Consider the following 18,995-nt stretch of genomic DNA (forward strand, 5'->3'; position numbering starts at 1 on the left):
ACATATTCTTTGACTACTTGGACTCCAGACCACCTTCCAGTTTCTATTGGTAAATTTAAGTCAGGACATCTTAATTTTGTCAAACGAATACGTGCTGCAGGGGACAATCTGAGAAGATATGGGTTCAATTCTGAATTCATGTTTAAAATTGGAATAGAATTCACCACGAGATATGTTGTCCATTTGTAAAAACCAAGATTAATAGAATTGATCACATAATGTCTGTTTAACTACTACCTTAAGCCAGTTAATATTTACTTTAACATGTTCGTTCCATAAGTAACTAAGACCCGTATCATCCAAGATAGATTTAACATGATAGTTATTCCACCTAAATTTGATTGGATTATTGTCATGCAATTTTAAAATAAGCCGAAGCATTTTATTTGACAGTTTTTGTCCTTCCTCCATAGTTCTTGTCCAAAAGCTAATCATTCTTACTTTAACAAGTGGAATTCTACCCAACTCGCCATAAACCATAAAATTTGGAGTGCTGCTTCTCAGCTTAAGGATATTTTTGCAAAATTTAAGATGCACCTTTTCAATGTTTAGCTTATTTTCAAAACCCCAGACCTCAGAGGAATATAAAAGTATCGGTGATATCAACAGTATCAATTAACTTCAACTGTAAATCTATTGGCAGTGGAATGTTTCTTAGTTTCCTATAGAGAGCAGAAAGAGCTTTATTGGGCTTGATCTATTAGAAGCTTTCTTGTAACAGTGAAACTGCCGTGGTGATTGAAAATATATATGTATACAATAACTTTTGTCTTTTCAGTATTAACTTGTAACTTTCATTCTTTACAGTAATTAGCAAACACATCCAATGCTTTTTGCATAGCTTTCTTTGTTTCTGACATTATAATTGTATCATCTGCATAAAGCATCACAAATATTTTGACATATACATCAAATATTTCTGAGCATGAACTTTCCGTCAAATCTAGATTTTGTACTTCATTGTCTTGCAAAAAGATTTCTAGATCATTCAATAAAAATGGGAACAAAAAAGGCGGCAAGTTTTCGTCTTGTCTTACACCAACTCCACAGTTAAAAAATGGAGAGAGTTTACATTGATGCTTAATACAAGACTTAATATTCTGATCCATATTGAAAATAACTGAAAATATTTTACCTGTTACATTGGATTCTTGAACTTCTAGCCACAGACCATCTCTCCAAACTGTGTCAAATGCTTTTTTAAAGTCAACAAATGTGCAAAATAGTTATACCTTTTGAAAAAATATATAGCTAAAAGGGAGTGTAACACAAAATGTTGTCAACAGTAGATTAACCCTTTCGAAATCCAGTCTATGATTCAGATAAGAGCTCAATCTCATCAGAAGACTTAGTAAGTCTTTCATTCAAAATGGATGAGAAGGTTTTTCCCTAAGCATGAAGTTAGTGTAATTCCTCTATTGTTATTTGGATCCGATACCAAACCTTTATTCTTATATCGTTCTTATAAATAGGTACAATAATTTCTTGTGACCAAAGGTCTGGTACAATACCTGTATCGAGTACTAAATTAAAAATCTTAAAGTATACAGGTATTAGCTCCAAAACAGTGTTTTTAAGATATTCATTAAGAATATCATCAACTCCACATGCTTTGCCATTTTTAGATTTCTAATATTTTTAATTTTAACTATTTCGTCCTCAGTGATTGGACCACTAAGTAATTCGTTCAATTCACTTGGTAAGTTGTTAACAAAATTTTCAAAATTTCTTGAACTCTATTTCGGCGTCCATTTTGGTATCAGTCTTATTTTAAATATTCCTGAGCGGGTGTACACAAATGATTATCATTTTTCATCAAAAGTACTTGGTAAAATCAAGCTATGACAAAAAAAAACCCAGTATTTTCATGAAAAATAATGCTTCAGAAAAGGTGTTTATTTTATGAACTAAAAATAAAAGTGAAAGTAGGAAAGGTCTATTTTTAGTTTGACCAGTCCTGGTGTACCAAAGTTAGTGCCTTTTTTCTAAAATGGACCTAAAAATTATTTTTGACATTTCCTTCATTGAAAAACATGGTCAAAAGTTGAAACTCCTTGTATATTTTTTTTTAAATATCACGAAAATTTAAGGTACACTATACAAGCCTGTGAGGTAAAGAATACAAGTCTGAGACCTGATAACCACAGTTTCAGTGGAAAGTGAGATTTTTAGTGAGTTTCAATTATCCTAGAAGCTTTCAAACAACAATATATCATATTTTATACTAAATGGAGCAACCTTAAATGGAATAAAGTGATTTAAGGCCTCATTTTTAACTTTTATGGCATATTTTTACTAAATTTGGAAATTAGCAATGTTTTTATGGATTAAAAGATGACCAATGGATTGCAATTGTTATTATCAAAAGTTTCCTAAACATAGCTATATAAGAAATAAATAGGGTGACTTAAATTGCTGAAATATTAACAGTTTTGGTTTTTTTTTTTACATTTTTAATACTTGGAGTAGAGACTTGATGAATGTTCTTCAATAGTGTGTGAAGTAAGTAGAAACTTTGATGTTTTCTGTGTATGTTATTTACTGTTCTTGCAAAATATCAATATGTGTCCGTGAGATATTTCTGAGTACATTTATACATGCCCAGGGTACCAAATGTGACTGAAAATCAGCATTTTTGGAACTAAGACGTCTTTTTCATTAAAATAATGATGATGAATATTCAACATTTTGACTCTATTATACCTTTGTGTAAACAAGAAATTCAACTTAGTGCAATTGGTTGTTTCAATAAGCAGATATTAAATTATCAAGAGGCTCCCTTATATTAAGGCTAAAAAAGGGGGTCCGAACTTGACTTTTGTGAATATGGGCCAAAAAAATTCAGATTTTGAAACAATTTGGTATTCATAGAATAGTTAAGGCATTTGTCTTATCAATACAGACCACCTTTAATGTTTAAAAAGGTAACTAAATTTTTTTTTTATCAAAACTTGTCTTTTTTATTTTTTGCAAAATTTGAGATATTTGACTTAATACTGTTAAAGGGTACCTATATGAAAATTGGAACAAATATTCACAGGAAATCAGGAGGACAGAGATATTTTGTCTTTAAGTTGGAAATTGAACACAGTTATAGAAAAGCAACAACATTTAAAGATTTCAAAAAGTTTAGTAATAGGTATCAGTATTGTATTACATATTCCAGAGCGGGTGTACGTCAAAACACGAGATCGTCCCATTCCGGAATCGGACGGCCTGACACGGAATAACATGGAAGCTTGCGTTATTCCAATTCAGGACGCGTCCCATTCCGGAATGGGAAAATTCCGATTTCGACCGTCACAAAACGATTAGCATTTGCAGACAATATGTAAAATATCTAATTTTAAGAAAATTCAAAGAGCAATATTTCACCCTGTATATTCTAAAAGTTTATATATGTTTTGTATCAATAATGAAAAACACAACATATTTAATGTAAATAATGTATCTTTATCCGGCTAAAATATTGACAAAGATCGAAATTGTGATACAATGCATCTATCACATATAGGGCAAAAGGTTGCCTTTTGCGTTTCTTTTTAATAGCTAAGTGAAATTAAAAAAAAAGCTTTTTTCAATATCATTTGCAAATGTAAATCATCCTAAACAGAAGTTGCAGATTTGCTAAAAATGTCGAAAAAGTAACGCAATTTTTGTTCACGATCCTTAACTTCCCTCGTTCACAATCAAGCTGCGATAGTTAACAGATATCGTCAGTCTGCTCACAATTATTTCCCTCGCTTGACATTGTGACGGGTGATTATCAAATCTCGGATTTATTCAGCTCTTTATATTCAACTTTAAAATGCGAGTCTAAATTGAAAAGTAAAACTAGGTACCGACTTCTTCTTTCAGGACGAAAAAAGATATCTTGTAATCCTAAAAACCTTATAGCCGCTAAAGAATTATAAATCACTTTCCTACAATGTATAAGTATGATTGCTATGGGAGAATGAGAATACTAACGCCAGACCATAATGTACTTACAATAATATCCAGCCTAAATAATCCTTTATCTAATAGAAATTAACATCTCAACGTAAGAAATTCATTATAATCACGGTTTGGTACCTGAAATAATGTCGTTCTGTCATCTGTTACATAACACAGAATGATTCTTGCCAACATTGCCTTCCGATAGAACTAACATGACCCCGATGTAACTTTCTAATTCGTTCATTATGTTAGTATTATTAGATATAGATTGCTTGTTTATTTGCGCTCATAGTGATCATGTCTTCAAATTAGCTACCGGGAGCTTAGGGCATATTTTCTGAGTTTTACTTGTGTTATATATAATTGGTAGATGTTATATCACACAGGTTTGGAAGATAAATATGTTCTGCTCTGGAGATGGTTAATCATATAATGGATTGTCTTAAATATTTATTCTGAACCTTATATCTGTTGCAGTGATAATTGTAACTCAAAAAAATATCAATTTATTGATACTCTTTAAAACCACGGACATGAAGTCCTTCTGGCATGATGGAGCGTATATCTTTGACTTTATCGACCAAAATTGCTTGTGTTTGTAAAATGAATGTATATTTATACGAGTCTATTATTTTCTTTAACATTAAAAAAAACTTAGCATTCAGTATAATAACAAACAAGAGCATCATTTAGTTAGGTATTAGTGAAGAATCCATTTGCAGTCTACACGTTACAGAAACAATTTGCTTTGTGCTAGAACAAAACGCTGATGGAGGTAGATAGCCTTATGTTTCTCTTCTTCTTCCAAAAACTGGAGTAGACCCTAAGGTTAGAATGTGAAACCTTCCGGAACATAATTTGAAACTAGTTATTCACAATATGTACAGTGGTACATGTAATTAAGCACTATTTTGTGTAAGAATCAGGCAATATAGACGGCACATATTTTTTTCTCAATTTGGTCTGTTTTGCTTTATATATATATATACCCTGAAGCATCAGTGACGCAGATATTGTTTGACGGCTTAAATGGGGAAAAATTGCAGCAGAATTTCTCCTCAGTGCATTTCAACTAAATTTGACCTATCACTATCTAAAAGGCAAATTTTACAAATACTTTGATGGTTATTTCTGGAGGTCATAAGGCATAAATACGTGGATATTGCAATAAAATCTGTGTGTTTTTTTCTTCATGTGCCACACCTTATACACATTTTGCCTGATTCTTAGTTTGTTTAAATGTGGTTCATTGAAATGTCAGTGAAGAGATATCTCTTTGAAGGATTCACGGCTTAAATGTGTTGCAGTTGCCTCTGGCAGAGAGTTTCAGTCAAAGATAGTATGGGGAAAGGAAAACTTATAGAGGTCAAAAGTTCTCATTACGGTAATCAACGCAAATTTAATCCACTAAGAGCCTAATTTTAGTCTTGACTGAAATAGTACATGGGCTAGGAGAGTCCACCGTGCACCCCCCACTCAACTTCATGGTAATTTTTGGGTACCTTTATACCTCCAGTTACCGAATCAATTTGTCGCCAAAGAATATTCTCGGATTCTTTTTCAGTATAAGCCTATAATTGTACCCCACTGGGTAAAAAAGCCAAGATTTTTGTGACTCAATAATTTGAGCGTCTAAGCCTTCCTGGGATAGTATGTGTAAACAAACTAAACAAATTTAGGTATTATCGTGTAGGGCAATGTCTCATCTTTACAATGGTACCACCAAGAGAATTGGGTAACTCTTAGAGTTTTGCGGTAAAATGAAAAAATGTACCTCTTTCCCGCCGAAAAATCGCTTAAATTGATATATTCTTCAATATCGAAACCCCTAGAGTAAGTTCTGAAGTTCTTTTGACGAATTTTGGCGATTTTCGCAGTCAAAATTTATCAAAAAAGCGAAAAATAAGATTTTCGATTTTTCGGTCAAAAGTCACATAAATTCGACTGTACAAATTATTGGTCAACTAAAATGTCTCAAATTTGGAATCATTCGATAGATAATTTAATTTTCTACATAATTAAACCACGGAAACCTACTTTTTCAGAAAAGATTTTCAGAAAATGTTAAAAATATTACCCCTACCCCTAGAAAACTGGTCTCAGTATCAAACATAATTCTCATTCAGAGCATACTGACATTGTAGAACTCATATTTTAGGCATTTACACTTAAGATAATGATGTTCCCAATGTATCTGATCAATTCAGGAGTTTAGAATTTCCTTTTGGGGTGAAAATTAGAAAATCGAAAAAACGGGAATTTTCAGAATTTCAGAATGTTCTTCTTTATCACCCGATATTGTCTTTTTCAGAATACCGTAGTTTAAACTAGCTTTTGTGTGATACGATACAATAATATAATGTCTTAGCTTCAAAACAAGCCCAAGTAATAAATATTTGAACTTTTCAAAGTCAAGTTAGGTGAAAAATTTCCATCTCTACCCATGAAAAAATGCCTCAACATGAACTAAGATGTCAGTTATTGACATATAAACGGTGTATAATAGACATGTTGGGTACTATTGTTATCATCATCGATGTATTCAACATATCTCTAAATTTCAGTCGCGTATTTTTCAGTTTCAATGTGACAATAATGAGTTTTCTATAAAAAGGGGAATTTTTTGAATTTCATATTTTCTTCAATTTCACCTATAATCAGATATTTCTTTCAAGTATCGTACTTCAAACAAGCTTTTGTATATTCAAATACAATTATATAGTATCTTAGCTTTCTAATGAAACCGAGTAATGAATACTTAAATTTTTCCACGCCCAAATAGGTGAAAAATTGCCACCCCTACCCATGAAAAAAGTGCCTCAACATGAACCCAAATGTTAATTTTTACATATAATCAATGTAAAAAAAACAAGTTGTGTTCTAGTGTTTTAATTATTGATATGTTCAACTCATTTCATGCACGTATTTTTCTGTTTCAACATGACAATGATATATATAAAAAATATATACAATTTACGTGCTAAAATGTGTGATAATCTGTTTTATTCTTAAATTTCCCTTTTTTAATATTGTGTCTTCTTCGTGACAATAAAAGCATAATTTTCCTTGACAATGTGATTAATACAAGAAGATCTCCATAATAAATGCCAGAAAGACATTGCGTACAGTGCGTATTAACGTTCATTTTCTTTCACATTGGGGCAGATTTTGGTGGGTAAGGGTAACATTCTTTCGATCAAATGGCCTGGAATACATTTAGTTGTGTATTGCCTTGGCTCGTTAGAAAGGTAAGATGCTACATAAATGTGTTTGAATATACAAAGGCTTGTTTAGGTAGTGTACTTGAAAAACATTGCTCATTACAGGTGAAATGGAAGAAAATATGAAAATCCGAAAATTCCCCATTTGACACTGAAAATAACTCACCTGAAATGAGAATATAAGTTTAATATATCGATAATTAAAACAATAGTACCCAACATGTCTTTTTTACATCGATTTTGTGCCAAAAGTTGGTGGGGTGGCAATTTTTCACCTAATTGGACTTAAAAAAGTTCAAATATTTATTATTCGGACTCATTACAAAGCTAAGACACTACATAATTGTATTTGAATATACAAAAGCTTATTTGAAATACGGTATTTGAAAAAAAAATTGCCAATTATAGGTGAAATGGAAGGAAATATGAAATTCCGAAAATTCACGCCTGAAATGAGAAGATATGTTGAATAAATCGATAATTAAAGCAACAGTACCCAACATGTCTAGTGTACACCGTTTATATATCAATAATATATATTTTGATTCATGTTGAGGTATTTTTTTCATAGGTATGGGTGGCAATTTATCACCTAACTTGACGTAGAAAAGTTCAAATATTAATTACTTGGGCTCATTTGAAGCTAAGATATTATATTAATGTAGTGTATCACACAAAATCCTGATTAAACTACGGTATTCTGAAAAAGACGATATCGGGTGATATAGAAGAAATTCTGAAATTCCCATTTTTACGATTTTATAGTAATTGCTACCCCAAAAAGAAAACCTAAGCGCCTTAATTGATCAGATATATTGGGAACATCATTATCTTAATTATAAATGCATGAAATATGAGTTTTAAAAGTGTTGGTAAGCTGTGAATGAGAATTCTCTTTGATACTGAGATCAGTTTTCTAGGGGTAGGGGTAATATTTTTTAACATTTTTTGAAAATCTGTTCTTCTACTTGCAAGGGTTCCCATTGTGATGTTGGATACCGCTCCAGGTGTTCTGTATAACTATTCATGACAAATCTAACAGCCTTTCTCAGTATTTTTTGCAACCTGATTCATTTGTGATTTTTTATATGAGTCTCGAACTAGTAAAGCATATGTTAATTTTAATCCCCATGCAAACGACAACCCACAAAAAGCTAACTATTGAGTATTTTCCTTCCTGACACGCTTATCAAAGAAACAGTGACAACCATTTGAAAGTCTTTGGTACATTGTATGTATATAACCCACGCTAGGCGACCATCCCAGTAGATAAATGAAATATCAACATGAGCTATATTTTCCCGGGCAGGGATTTCCGGGATATTGAATTTTAATTTCAAGTAAGCTTTTCAGTTGTTTTGTTTTTTGTTTTTTGTTTTTGTTTTTGTTTGTTTGTTTGTTTTTTCCATTCTCTGGCCAAAGCCCAGAGCCAATGAGAGCACTAGTGCACTTAATACAGAATAAAAGTCTAGAGTGCTAACATTACATGTATTTCTACAACTGTGATAAGATGGTTGATTTTAACATAGAATGTAAAAAAAATCTCATTTTTCTTGTGGGTCACGGTTTAATCAATCTTATCTATGGCTTTAGGTTCGATCAATCTGGACAAATTTTCTGTTCTACGGTGTTTTAGTCGATTATGGTGGCTACCTATACTTGTCTCCAGTATTATCACACCTAAACTTTGCCCCGGTATTATCACATCTAAACTTGGCCCCGGTATTATCACACCTATACTTGTCTCCGGTATTATCACACCTGTACTTGTCTCCGTATTATCACACCTAAACTTGGCCCCGGTATTATCACACCTAAACTTGGTCCCGGTATTATCACACCTAAACTTGGCCCCGGTATTATCACACCTATACTTGTCTCCGGTATTATCACACCTAAACTTGGCCCCGGTATTATCACACCTATACTTGTCTCCGGTATTATCACACCTATACTTGTCTCCGTATTATCACACCTATACTTGGTCCCGGTATTATCACACCTATACTTGGTCCCGGTATTATCACACCTATACTTGGCCCCGGTATTAATATGCCAAGACTGGTCTCCAGTATTAATGTACCAAGACTGCTCTCTGTTATTTATATACCTACAATTGTCTCCCGTATTAATATACATAGACTGGTCTCCGGTATTAATTTACATAGACTGGTCTCCGGTATTCATTTACATAGACTGGTCTCCGGTATTAATATTCCTGGACTAATATTCGATGTCCTGGACGTATTTAAGTGATATTGTCGAGCGATTAACTGATAAATAAAAACAACATAATCGATCATATACGACTCTTACTCTGACAAACCAAAATGTTACTAGGAATACCCCATCAGTACAGGAAGTGGACAGCAACCAAAGTACCTTGCAACATATGTCCTATCTAAATAAAGCAACACTCCGTTCATTGGCAGACGAGATCTTTGTGACAATTTTTGTTCTATCATTACTGTCTTTTTTGTCAAAATGGCACAGTTCCACGATAAAAAAATCGATATCGAACATCAACCAAAATTGCTAACAATGTAAGCCCCATCTATATAAAGCCATACAATGAATTTGAAATCAATTCACCCATTGGGAACCGAGATAATTGCAATGAAATTCGTCGAGTAGGGTATAACTATCACAAGTGTTTACAGCCAACTGTGAACAAATGAAATAAAGTCTACAATATTAATGACAAACTTTGAACCTGTAAGTCAAGTAGTCAGATAGCAAGCATTTATTTGATAAACTGCAGTCAACAGTCAATTCGATATATATATAAAACCATCATTAGTTCAGAAAACGTCGTGAAGTATCCGTGATGTACAAACAGGCGCCGGTATCAGTGGTGTCATTACCAACAATAATCTTTGTAAGGTATGAAACATAAGATGAAAATGCATCTCTTGAAAAAAAAACTTGCTAAGAGGTAAAATCAAACTTGTTCCAAAAACTATAAAAGCTTTGTTGGAGTTGCGCACAAAATATTAACGTCAGAAGTACTCTTTACCATTGCTCTATAAGATGAGATAATATCAGAAATATCTTTGACAGTATAAATTCTTACCTTTCTTCCGCTTTCTCATAAGTAATCCCATGTTTCTTTTGGTTGTCTTTTCTTGCAATCAAAGATTCAACATTTGTCGTATTGTCTTAAACAGTCTAAAACCTGTCACATGTGTCTTCTTGTATCTTAATTCTGTAATCCCATTCTAAACATATCTGAGATTCTATAACCGTCTTCGTACTGTCTCTACAGTAAAGAACAACATTGGTTTATTCTAAATCCAAATCAATGACTAAACATTAGATCTTGGATAGTAAAGAACTTTAATGACGACATTTAAATATCTGATTAAGTTATATACCTCCGTTAAGTAACGGAATGGTTTTACATTTCCAACATATTTGTCAAAATTCGATTATAGACAGGGAACAAATAGCTTTAATCGATCTTTGTACTGCTGTTAACCCTTCCTATTATTTCTAAATCCCAGTGCAACTTGTATTCATTGTGATCTGTGACACCATGTTTCTAATTTAGCTGATTGCTACATGCATTTAGTGAAAGTATTGTCATTATTTGGCATTATTGTAATGTGTTTTAACATTATCTGCCATATTAACCTACAGTGCTCATTGTGAGCTTTGGAAACTCGGTGAGACAATATTCACAAATACAAAATTATACAAAGATGTAACTATCCCCAAATGTCTACTGAAGCTACATTTATATTTCTGTTTGTCTGGTTGCACGAGTGTTTTTGTATCTGTAGGAGCAATGACATCTTTGATGAACAATTTAATGACTAGTTACTATGCTTCATTTTTTTTACATTCGCGGTAATGGTCCAGATATTATGATCGATGAAGACTGAACGATAATTTCAGCTTTGCCAAGGCTAAGTTTTGTGATACGTTCTTACAGATTATGATTAATCGTAGAAACAGGCATACACATATTCAATTATAAAATGCTGCTGTTCTTAAATTTAACATCAATGATTATAGTCGCTCAAACAAGGTTGTATTGGAAAATTATAAGAAACTTGTCTTTTAACGTGATATGTGTTCTATGACACTTTTGTCTGATACAGATTTACATCGTTAAGTTTTAATTGTTATGTCAGTACGTTTACTTATCAACCAGTTGCGTATAATATGACTAAAATATGTCCAGGCCCAATACGGATAAACAGGCTAAATATGTTTAAACAGGCCGAATACGTACTGACTCAGTATAGTTATTCTACTTCCGGTTGTCAACAAGATAATATAGTAAATTTGTCTTGTATTTTTTTTGTACAACTTGTTAATAAACGTGTCAGCCTAAAATATAGAATTTTAGGCGGTACGAAACATCTCACCCATTTTATATTGGCTTGAGTTGGAATCCGGCCAGAGGTATCTACTACTAGACACCTGTAGAGGGCGTTGTCGTATATTACTGTAAAATGGGAAAAAACAAATACAAATCTGAAATGAATTCTGGAAATAAAAAAAATGTTTGTCATACGCTTGAATAACTGCAAACAAAGTAATACTGTAATTTTATTTGAGAACCCCTTTGAGCTTTAATTTATGAATTGACACAACCATGTCATAATAAAACCCTAACAAATTCATTGCGTTATTCTAGCATGCTCGTGGTCATTAAAGCAATTATATTGGGATTTTTTAAATTGTAACACTGCAATACGATAGCAAACATTGTTAGTCGGAATAATTCATCAGTTGTCATAGCTTCATAGAAACATTTATTCCGTTAATAGTAAACTATTCATATTGTGTAACTTGATACTATTGAATGAATTCATAATTACAAGGGAATTCTCTCCATAGTTAAATAAAAGTCTTGAAATTATTTTTTTTATATTTACATGCAGCACCACCTATTTCTGATCTAAATACACGGTTACTTTTTTTTAATTTGAAACAGAGTCAAATATAATGGTGTTAACAGAAATCAGTTTTACGTGTGATAATGATTGGATATTATCCATCAACATGTCATGTAATGATTGCTGGAGACTTTCTTTATGTGATTCATTAAGCCAGATTTTGATCCCAACGGCTTTTTGTCATTTTTTTTAAACTGATCACCGGGATTGATGTATCTACTATTGAATTCCATCAACAAAAATTGATGTAACCCTCAGGGAACATGTTTAGATACACTGGACGTAATTCTGGAAATATTTACACAAACCTTGTAAGCTTAATGAACTCTTTTAATTTTCAATCTGCGACTCATTAAAGTACATGTGTAAAGGACATTAGAATTAACCAACATTTAGTTTGTAAGGAGGACATAATAGTACGAGAATAGAACCCGAGACATTTGGAACTATCAACGGACCTGTATACGTTCAGTAGATAATGGAGCGAGATGATCCGTGCCATATATTGTCAAGCCTTACATATAAATCATTTATGTTTCATATTTTATACCAGGTATGCAAGACTCCAACACATTATCATATTTCATACCAGGTATGCAAGACTCCAACACATCATCATATTTTTCTAGTACCCTGTCTGCTTGCATGCTACATGTACTTTATGAAAGTGAAATGCCAGAAATAAATCTTAGGTATGGTATTGTTGGTGTATCTTAGGTATGGTATTGTTGGTGTATCTTAGGTATGGTATTGTTGATGTACATGTATCTTAGGTATGGTATTGTGGGTATATACAGGTACTTTTGTAGTTTATGTAGTAATGTTTTTATTTTGACTTTAAAATGACCATTGTTTATATATATATATATATATATGATCCTCTATCCTACATAATAACACCAAGATGAACTGTCCCGTACTACCATACATCGTGTACTAAGTTACAGCCCTAGATTAATCCTACGAGGAGGAATCACCCGGCCAGCGAAAGCTATATTTTTATATAGCCTAGCTGGCCGAGTGGTCTATGGCGCTGGACTTAGTGCAGGCGGTGTTGCCATAGATGCCACAGCGGTACGAGTTCGAGTCCCGCGGAGGGAACGAAAAAAATTTGCTTCGCAAATTTGACAGTTCTAACATCGTTGGGAATTTTTCAGACCCTTATATATATATATATAAACAGGGACCGATGTATCAAACTGGGTAAGAAGGCCAACCTATGAATAACGCGTTCATTGCTTTTTATAAGCTTTATTTAAAAAAAGTTTTGTGGCCTTTTACATTTTTGCGCAATCAAATGATGCATTTCAAAAATGATTAATGGATAAAAACACTCTCCCTCACACTCAGATTTACACAACCACTCATTCACCAGAAAAAGGTCACAGAAAATGTTACAATCTCTCTTTGATAAAGTCACTTCCTGAGTAGGATTTTGCCCGGGATATGAGATCCTTAATTTGGGGTTTTCTTGAATTTGTCCTTGGTATAGTTCTTTTCGTCAATTTCTATCATTTTTCAACCGTCAAGCCTGCAAGACATAAAAATAAGCCAAAATTCAGAATTTAAGAAAAATGCAGGATTGACCACATAATGTAGTAGTTCATCGAGATTGTGACATTTTTGGAATGAATTTATAAGAAAAACAACAGATAGCAAATGTCAATAATTCTGGCTATTCATCTTAACTTTGAATGATTCCCCGGAAACAGTACGTTCAAAATGGCTTCTTTGTTTCTGCTGTTTTACCTACAATGAAAAACTCCGGAATGCAGTTTTCAATAAGCTATTTCAAAATTAGTATGAATGCCAGATCACACGATTGTTATGAATATAAAATGAAAGCACATTAATAAAGCTTTGCTACATTAAGCATAGTGAGCTAACCTCCACAACTTTACTGCATCGGTTCTCATCGAGAGAGTTGACGAAACCTCAGAAGTGGGTAGATATCGGTTGGTTGGGGAGTAAACATCTGTTATAAGAAATACCGCTTTCCTCATTCAGTTAAAGATCACTTACTCAATATATATTTTATATAGATATTTTCTAGAACACATTAAAGATCACATGAAATGCAACATCCACAAATTTAATATTCTATAAACAAGTTAACAATACAAAAATCAACTGAGCTCTCTTGAAATGAGAAGGATGAAACGGATTGTCCTATAACAGCGAGACCTTTATATAAATGAGATACAAAGTTCATCAACATCTCGTACTACCTACCCTGTCATTAAAAGTCGTCTGACGTTTCCGTCTCCAGACACAGACTGCGACAATTGCGATAATTGCTATGAGAATAAGAACAGCCGTTATTCCTACTGCAGCCTTGGCTTCGTTGGTCAATAGACAAACTGGTGTCCGGTCACCACAATGATCAAACCCGGAACAACGGAGTCTCTCCGGAATACATCTCTGATTGTAACATTTGTATTCGTCGTCTTTGCACGGTGCTGCAAAAAGAAGAACAAATCATAAGTTTAACAAAATATGAGTGGATATAAACAACATCTTGGACATGTAAACAAATACTGCATTACACGCGCTGATTTTGTTGTCCTTTTTTATTTTAACTATGATAGACATAAACATTAAAACACGTTGTCAATCTTTAATGCTTAAATAGATTTACTAGCTACTGGCAACAATTAAGATATTGCTATACTATATCAGTTAAAATATTTATTACGGATAGATGCATTTCAATTCATCTAGATACCCGTATAGGAAAGTTTATCGCGTGAACATAAAGATATCGTTTGACATCTTGCTTCATATTATTTTAATATTTTAGGCTATATTTTTGATCGATATATAGATATGTAGTTACCTAAATGGAAGGCTGTAACAATCATATCAAAACCACGATGAATAGAGTTTGTTGGACCGGACCTGAACCTAACTGTTAAGTATCCTCTCTGTGTGGCGTAGGAATCTGCCAGTGGCGTTGTTCGTACATTTCGGTTGCCACAAATCTGGTTTGGAGCGCCTACAACAAATATACAGAAACATACAAAGCAAGTGAAAACAATTTCTATACTATAACAAATATACGCAGACGTATAAGTGAAAATAAAGTGCTCTATACCTCGTTTGATCGTGTGAAGCATTTGATTGAAATTTGGCCAAGTGCGGGGGTTAAAATCGTCTAAAGAAATCATTAAAAACAATCAATTTTATATGATATGAACAGCTAAAAGTTAACTTATTTTGTGAATGTTTGGTTTATCACCTTGACAGATCAGAATACAAACCAATAGTAAACTATACCCTGTTATCAAACTTACCAGCTAAAAACTGAGCGGCACTTGTTCTACCATCATAGAGCGTCAGGTAATCATCTGTACACTGACCCGACGTTAAGGCATCAATGTCTAGGTTTTGAAGTTTTACTGACAGCTGTTTATTCGGGTGTGGCTCTATTGCTACGATACAGTCTAAGTTCCTCCTATAGGCCTGTGGACTCACCCTCAGTAATATTGCATCCTCGTTTAAAGCCAAGAAATTAATCTGTTGGTTACATAGCTGTTCCATATACACTGTTGTAGAGAAAAAAATGGGTTATTTATTTTCAAGGTCTCTAGGACAGGTTGAAGAATATATTTCTCCAAATAACAACACAATGTAGTATTAATGATAAGGAATTACCCAAATCGCCCAGAATAGCATTACACTGTGCACGCGTGGCACTGTTAGAGTTTATATGGATTTAACAAGTCTCTATTGTGTTTTCGGGAACACTGGCAATTTTTGTTACTTTTAAGTTTTTATAATATCAAAACTTAAAAAAATGAAAATTAAATGATACAAACATTGTTCTTCTGACATTTGAAATTACTGATTGACTAATGTGAAAGTTGGTTAGCTAGATGAATAATATTTGTAATCGGAATAATAGTTCAAACTTACGTTCTCGTAAAGCTGAAACATTTTTAGAAAAAACACATAAAAGTAAAGCCACGACATAAAGTATTTTCCATTCCATTTTTAGAAATCGACTCCCGAAATAATTATAACGAAATGGTTAAGAAATAAAATGAATTTATTATATATGATGACGATGATTAATGTGTTTATTCATTAATTTTGTCACTTACGGGTGGATGACTCGTCTTCTCTGATTGACAGATGAAATTTTACTAAAATATCTAGGTCATATAATCATCACATTTTTCTACAGTTTATCAGCAACAGTAGTGTTAACAAATCACTCCGGATGTTACATGTAGCATTTGTAAACATGTGAAATATTTCTTTTTTGCATGTACATAATTAGAAATTAGTCGCTATATGTCCGAAGGCAAATACATTATGTATATTTAAATCAATACGGAGAAAATAAATTAGATTCCCAATCATAAATTAAAATGTTCATGTTTCTGTGTAAATTATGTCGTTTATTTATTTCAATTCATTAGATTAAATAAATATTGAAATAATAAAATGATAAAGAGAAAGATTACGTGTCATTCTACAGATTACCAGATTGTGTCCCTTTGTAGAAACATGACTATAGTAAACATGCATATTTTACAATAATAATGTGCAGTTATTGAGGAACTAAAAATGAAGAACAAATAACAAACAAAAAAGTAAGAGAGATAAATACAATGATTAGGAGCGTATAGAGTTATAGATATAAGGTCCGGTGGATGAAATCATTGTGATAAGTAAATTATGGCTAAATGAGAGATTTAGTTGTCTTTTCGGATACATTGACGCATCTTGCAGAGTTAAGGTTTTTTGCTTTAGTTTTTGTTTTTGTTTTTTTGTTATTTTGTTTGTTTTTTGTTGTTGTGGTTTTTTTGTTTGTTATTTTTTTTTTTTGGTTTGTTATTTTTTATGTTTTTTTTTTTTTTTGTTTTTGTTTTTATTTGTTTTTTGTTTTTTGTGGTATTCATAAAAAGTTTATTGAATTAAACGTTGCTTCTTATATATATATATATATATTGATATGCATAAAATATATCGCTATCTCCCCTATGAGGGCAGTTTCTGTTACCTCTGTCTTCCATAAAAGGAAGTTTATTATTTATGAGTCGAAATTTACTAAGCGACCACATTCTTTTAGCTCATCAGCAATTATTAATGATATTGGTGTTCGACGGATAAAATTGTTTGAAAGTTGTTTGTATTAATTGATACATTTTTTCTAAATTGCCTTCCCATATAATACAACCCGCAGCAATAAATTAAAAAAAACGTCGGCAAATTAAAGTAATTCAAATCTATTTTTTTTTTTTGTTTTGTTTTTTTTTTTGTTTTCTTGTTGTTTCCCTTTGATTGTTTGATATTTTGTTTGTTCTTTTATTTATTTATTTTGTTCTTGTTTGGTTTGTTTTTGTGCCTGTTTGTCAATTCAAATTAATGTTATCACGTGCACATCTATTTAACCAGACAACGTAGGTGACTATTGACCACGTGGTGGGTTAATGTGTCTGATTCTAAATATAGATAAGCTATTCATACAGTAGGCTCGAGTAACTGAGCATAAAAATATGACCTCGGATAGTACTTATGGTGGTATATTATTGATATCGTTCGGGAGGAAGCACCAAATAAACCATTTAGAAAACCATGGATATAAAAAGCTCTGTCCATCTCTTAAGTATTAAGATTTTATTAAACACAAAATTATTTTAGGTAAAGGGTAAACTTGATTATTTTTACAATTACAATAAATTTAAATTAATGTTACAAATTTAAATAAAGCGAATAATTTAAAGGTCACATCTAAAATCAAGTATAATTGAACCTTCATATCTACGTGGTGTCGTATGATATTTAGCAAAAATATTCTTTAGTATCTTTTTTCTAAAAATGATACATTTTCCAGGTGTATATTTTATCGTCTTGGAGATGAGTCAACTAAAAGTTTTTTTAACCTGACTTTGTAGAATTCATTATGCACGAGTTTTGAAGCGTTCTCGATATTAATGACGCACAAATAAGTACATAATTTATGCATTGTAAGGCACCAGTTTATTGTATTTTATCTCATGTTTTGTTTTGTTTTTGCAATAACACAGTGTAGCATACGTGTGATAAAGTGGTTCCTTCAAAACTGAAGATTAGTCATTAGTCATGTTCCCACGGTAGAACTGTAGAAAGGTTCTCATTCCGGTAGAAATGCCCTACCGGCGGTAGTAACGGAAGTGAGCAAATGTCAACAACTTTGTTCAACATATGTATATTGTACAGTCATATCACCTTTGTGTTGATATAGTTTTCAATTTAAACCAAACTGAATCCTGCACGCGCCATAAAAGCGTATGGCATTACAAAGACTACACGTATATATATTGTTTATTTAAGGCACTGAAGAAGGTCATTTGTTGACTGAAATTTTGCTCATTATATATTTTATTATAGTGTATTAACATCTTTATCGGTATCGTTGTACAATCCTTTAGACTTATATATTTTTTTGTGTTTGTGCTGCATCGTCATGACTAGATGATCCGAAACCCATTAAGTTTGCTGGTTTGCAGATTCCTTTAGACTTCATATATATTAGGTAAATGAGGGGAACAAAGATTCGAACGACGATAAACAAGCATAACCAGAGATAATGACTAACAAACAAAAAAAAACACTAAGAGCAAAGAACAGTTAGAAAAAACACGCTCATAAAAACGAACACCACTGTAAGCTGTATGTTTCTAATAATGTTCGCTGTTTAACAACGCCACTATACGCTGCATATTTCTAATTATATTTGCTGTTTAACAACGCCACTGTACGCTGCATATTTCTTATTATGTTTGCTGTTTAACAACGCCACTGTACGCTGCATATTTCTTATTATGTTTGCTGTTTAACAACGCCACTGTACGCTGCATATTTCTTATTATGTTTGCTGTTTAACAACGCCACTGTACGCTGCATATTTCTAATTATGTTTGCTGTTTAACAACGCCAC

General features: G+C 32.5%; 2 protein-coding genes across 6 annotated transcripts in view; both read right to left on the bottom strand.

Annotated features, from left to right (window-relative positions):
• The window catches only part of LOC148615531 (inositol 1,4,5-trisphosphate-gated calcium channel ITPR2-like), a 66,142-nt gene extending 55,716 nt beyond the window's left edge, over window positions 1-10,426 (bottom strand). For 3 of the 5 annotated variants that reach the window (XM_088581837.1, XM_088581838.1, XM_088581834.1), the window contains exon 1: window positions 10,234-10,426. In XM_088581837.1, the coding sequence (XP_088437963.1) occupies window positions 10,234-10,264 (31 nt within the window). In that variant the 5' untranslated portion in view covers window positions 10,265-10,426. Of the gene's footprint in view, window positions 1-3,990; window positions 4,117-10,233 lie in introns of those variants that run through there. The other 2 variants (XM_088581836.1, XM_088581835.1) reach the window with 2 other exon arrangements.
• Window positions 10,427-13,321: 2,895 nt separating this feature from the next.
• On the bottom strand, window positions 13,322-18,914 carry LOC148615532 (neuropilin and tolloid-like protein 1). Its single transcript, XM_088581839.1, has 5 exons — window positions 15,983-18,914; window positions 15,361-15,612; window positions 14,904-15,062; window positions 14,300-14,526; window positions 13,322-13,816 (listed from the first exon to the last, which is right to left on the bottom strand). The coding sequence occupies exons 1-5, from the start codon at window positions 16,056-16,058 to the stop codon at window positions 13,730-13,732; spliced, it is 801 nt and encodes a 266-aa protein (XP_088437965.1). The 5' UTR covers window positions 16,059-18,914; the 3' UTR covers window positions 13,322-13,729.
• Window positions 18,915-18,995: the final 81 nt, after the last annotated feature.

The sequence above is a fragment of the Perna viridis genome, chromosome 5, assembly GCF_037379345.1.
Source record: "Perna viridis isolate PV_CMFRI_1.1 ecotype Kerala chromosome 5, ASM3737934v1, whole genome shotgun sequence".
In the NCBI taxonomy this organism is placed as follows: Eukaryota; Metazoa; Mollusca; class Bivalvia; order Mytilida; family Mytilidae; genus Perna; species Perna viridis.

Excerpts from the sequence above, each read along its gene's own strand:
- LOC148615532 (XM_088581839.1), bottom strand. The coding sequence starts at position 16,058 with ATGGAATGGAAAATACTTTATGTCGTGGCTTTACTTTTATGTGTTTTT. Across the intron at positions 15,613-15,982 it reads TGTTTCAGCTTTACGAGAAC|TGTATATGGAACAGCTATGT; the intron begins GTAAGTTTGAAC and ends TCTCTACAACAG. Across the intron at positions 14,527-14,903 it reads TGTTACAGCCTTCCATTTAG|CACCGTGCAAAGACGACGAA; the intron begins GTAACTACATAT and ends TTCTTTTTGCAG.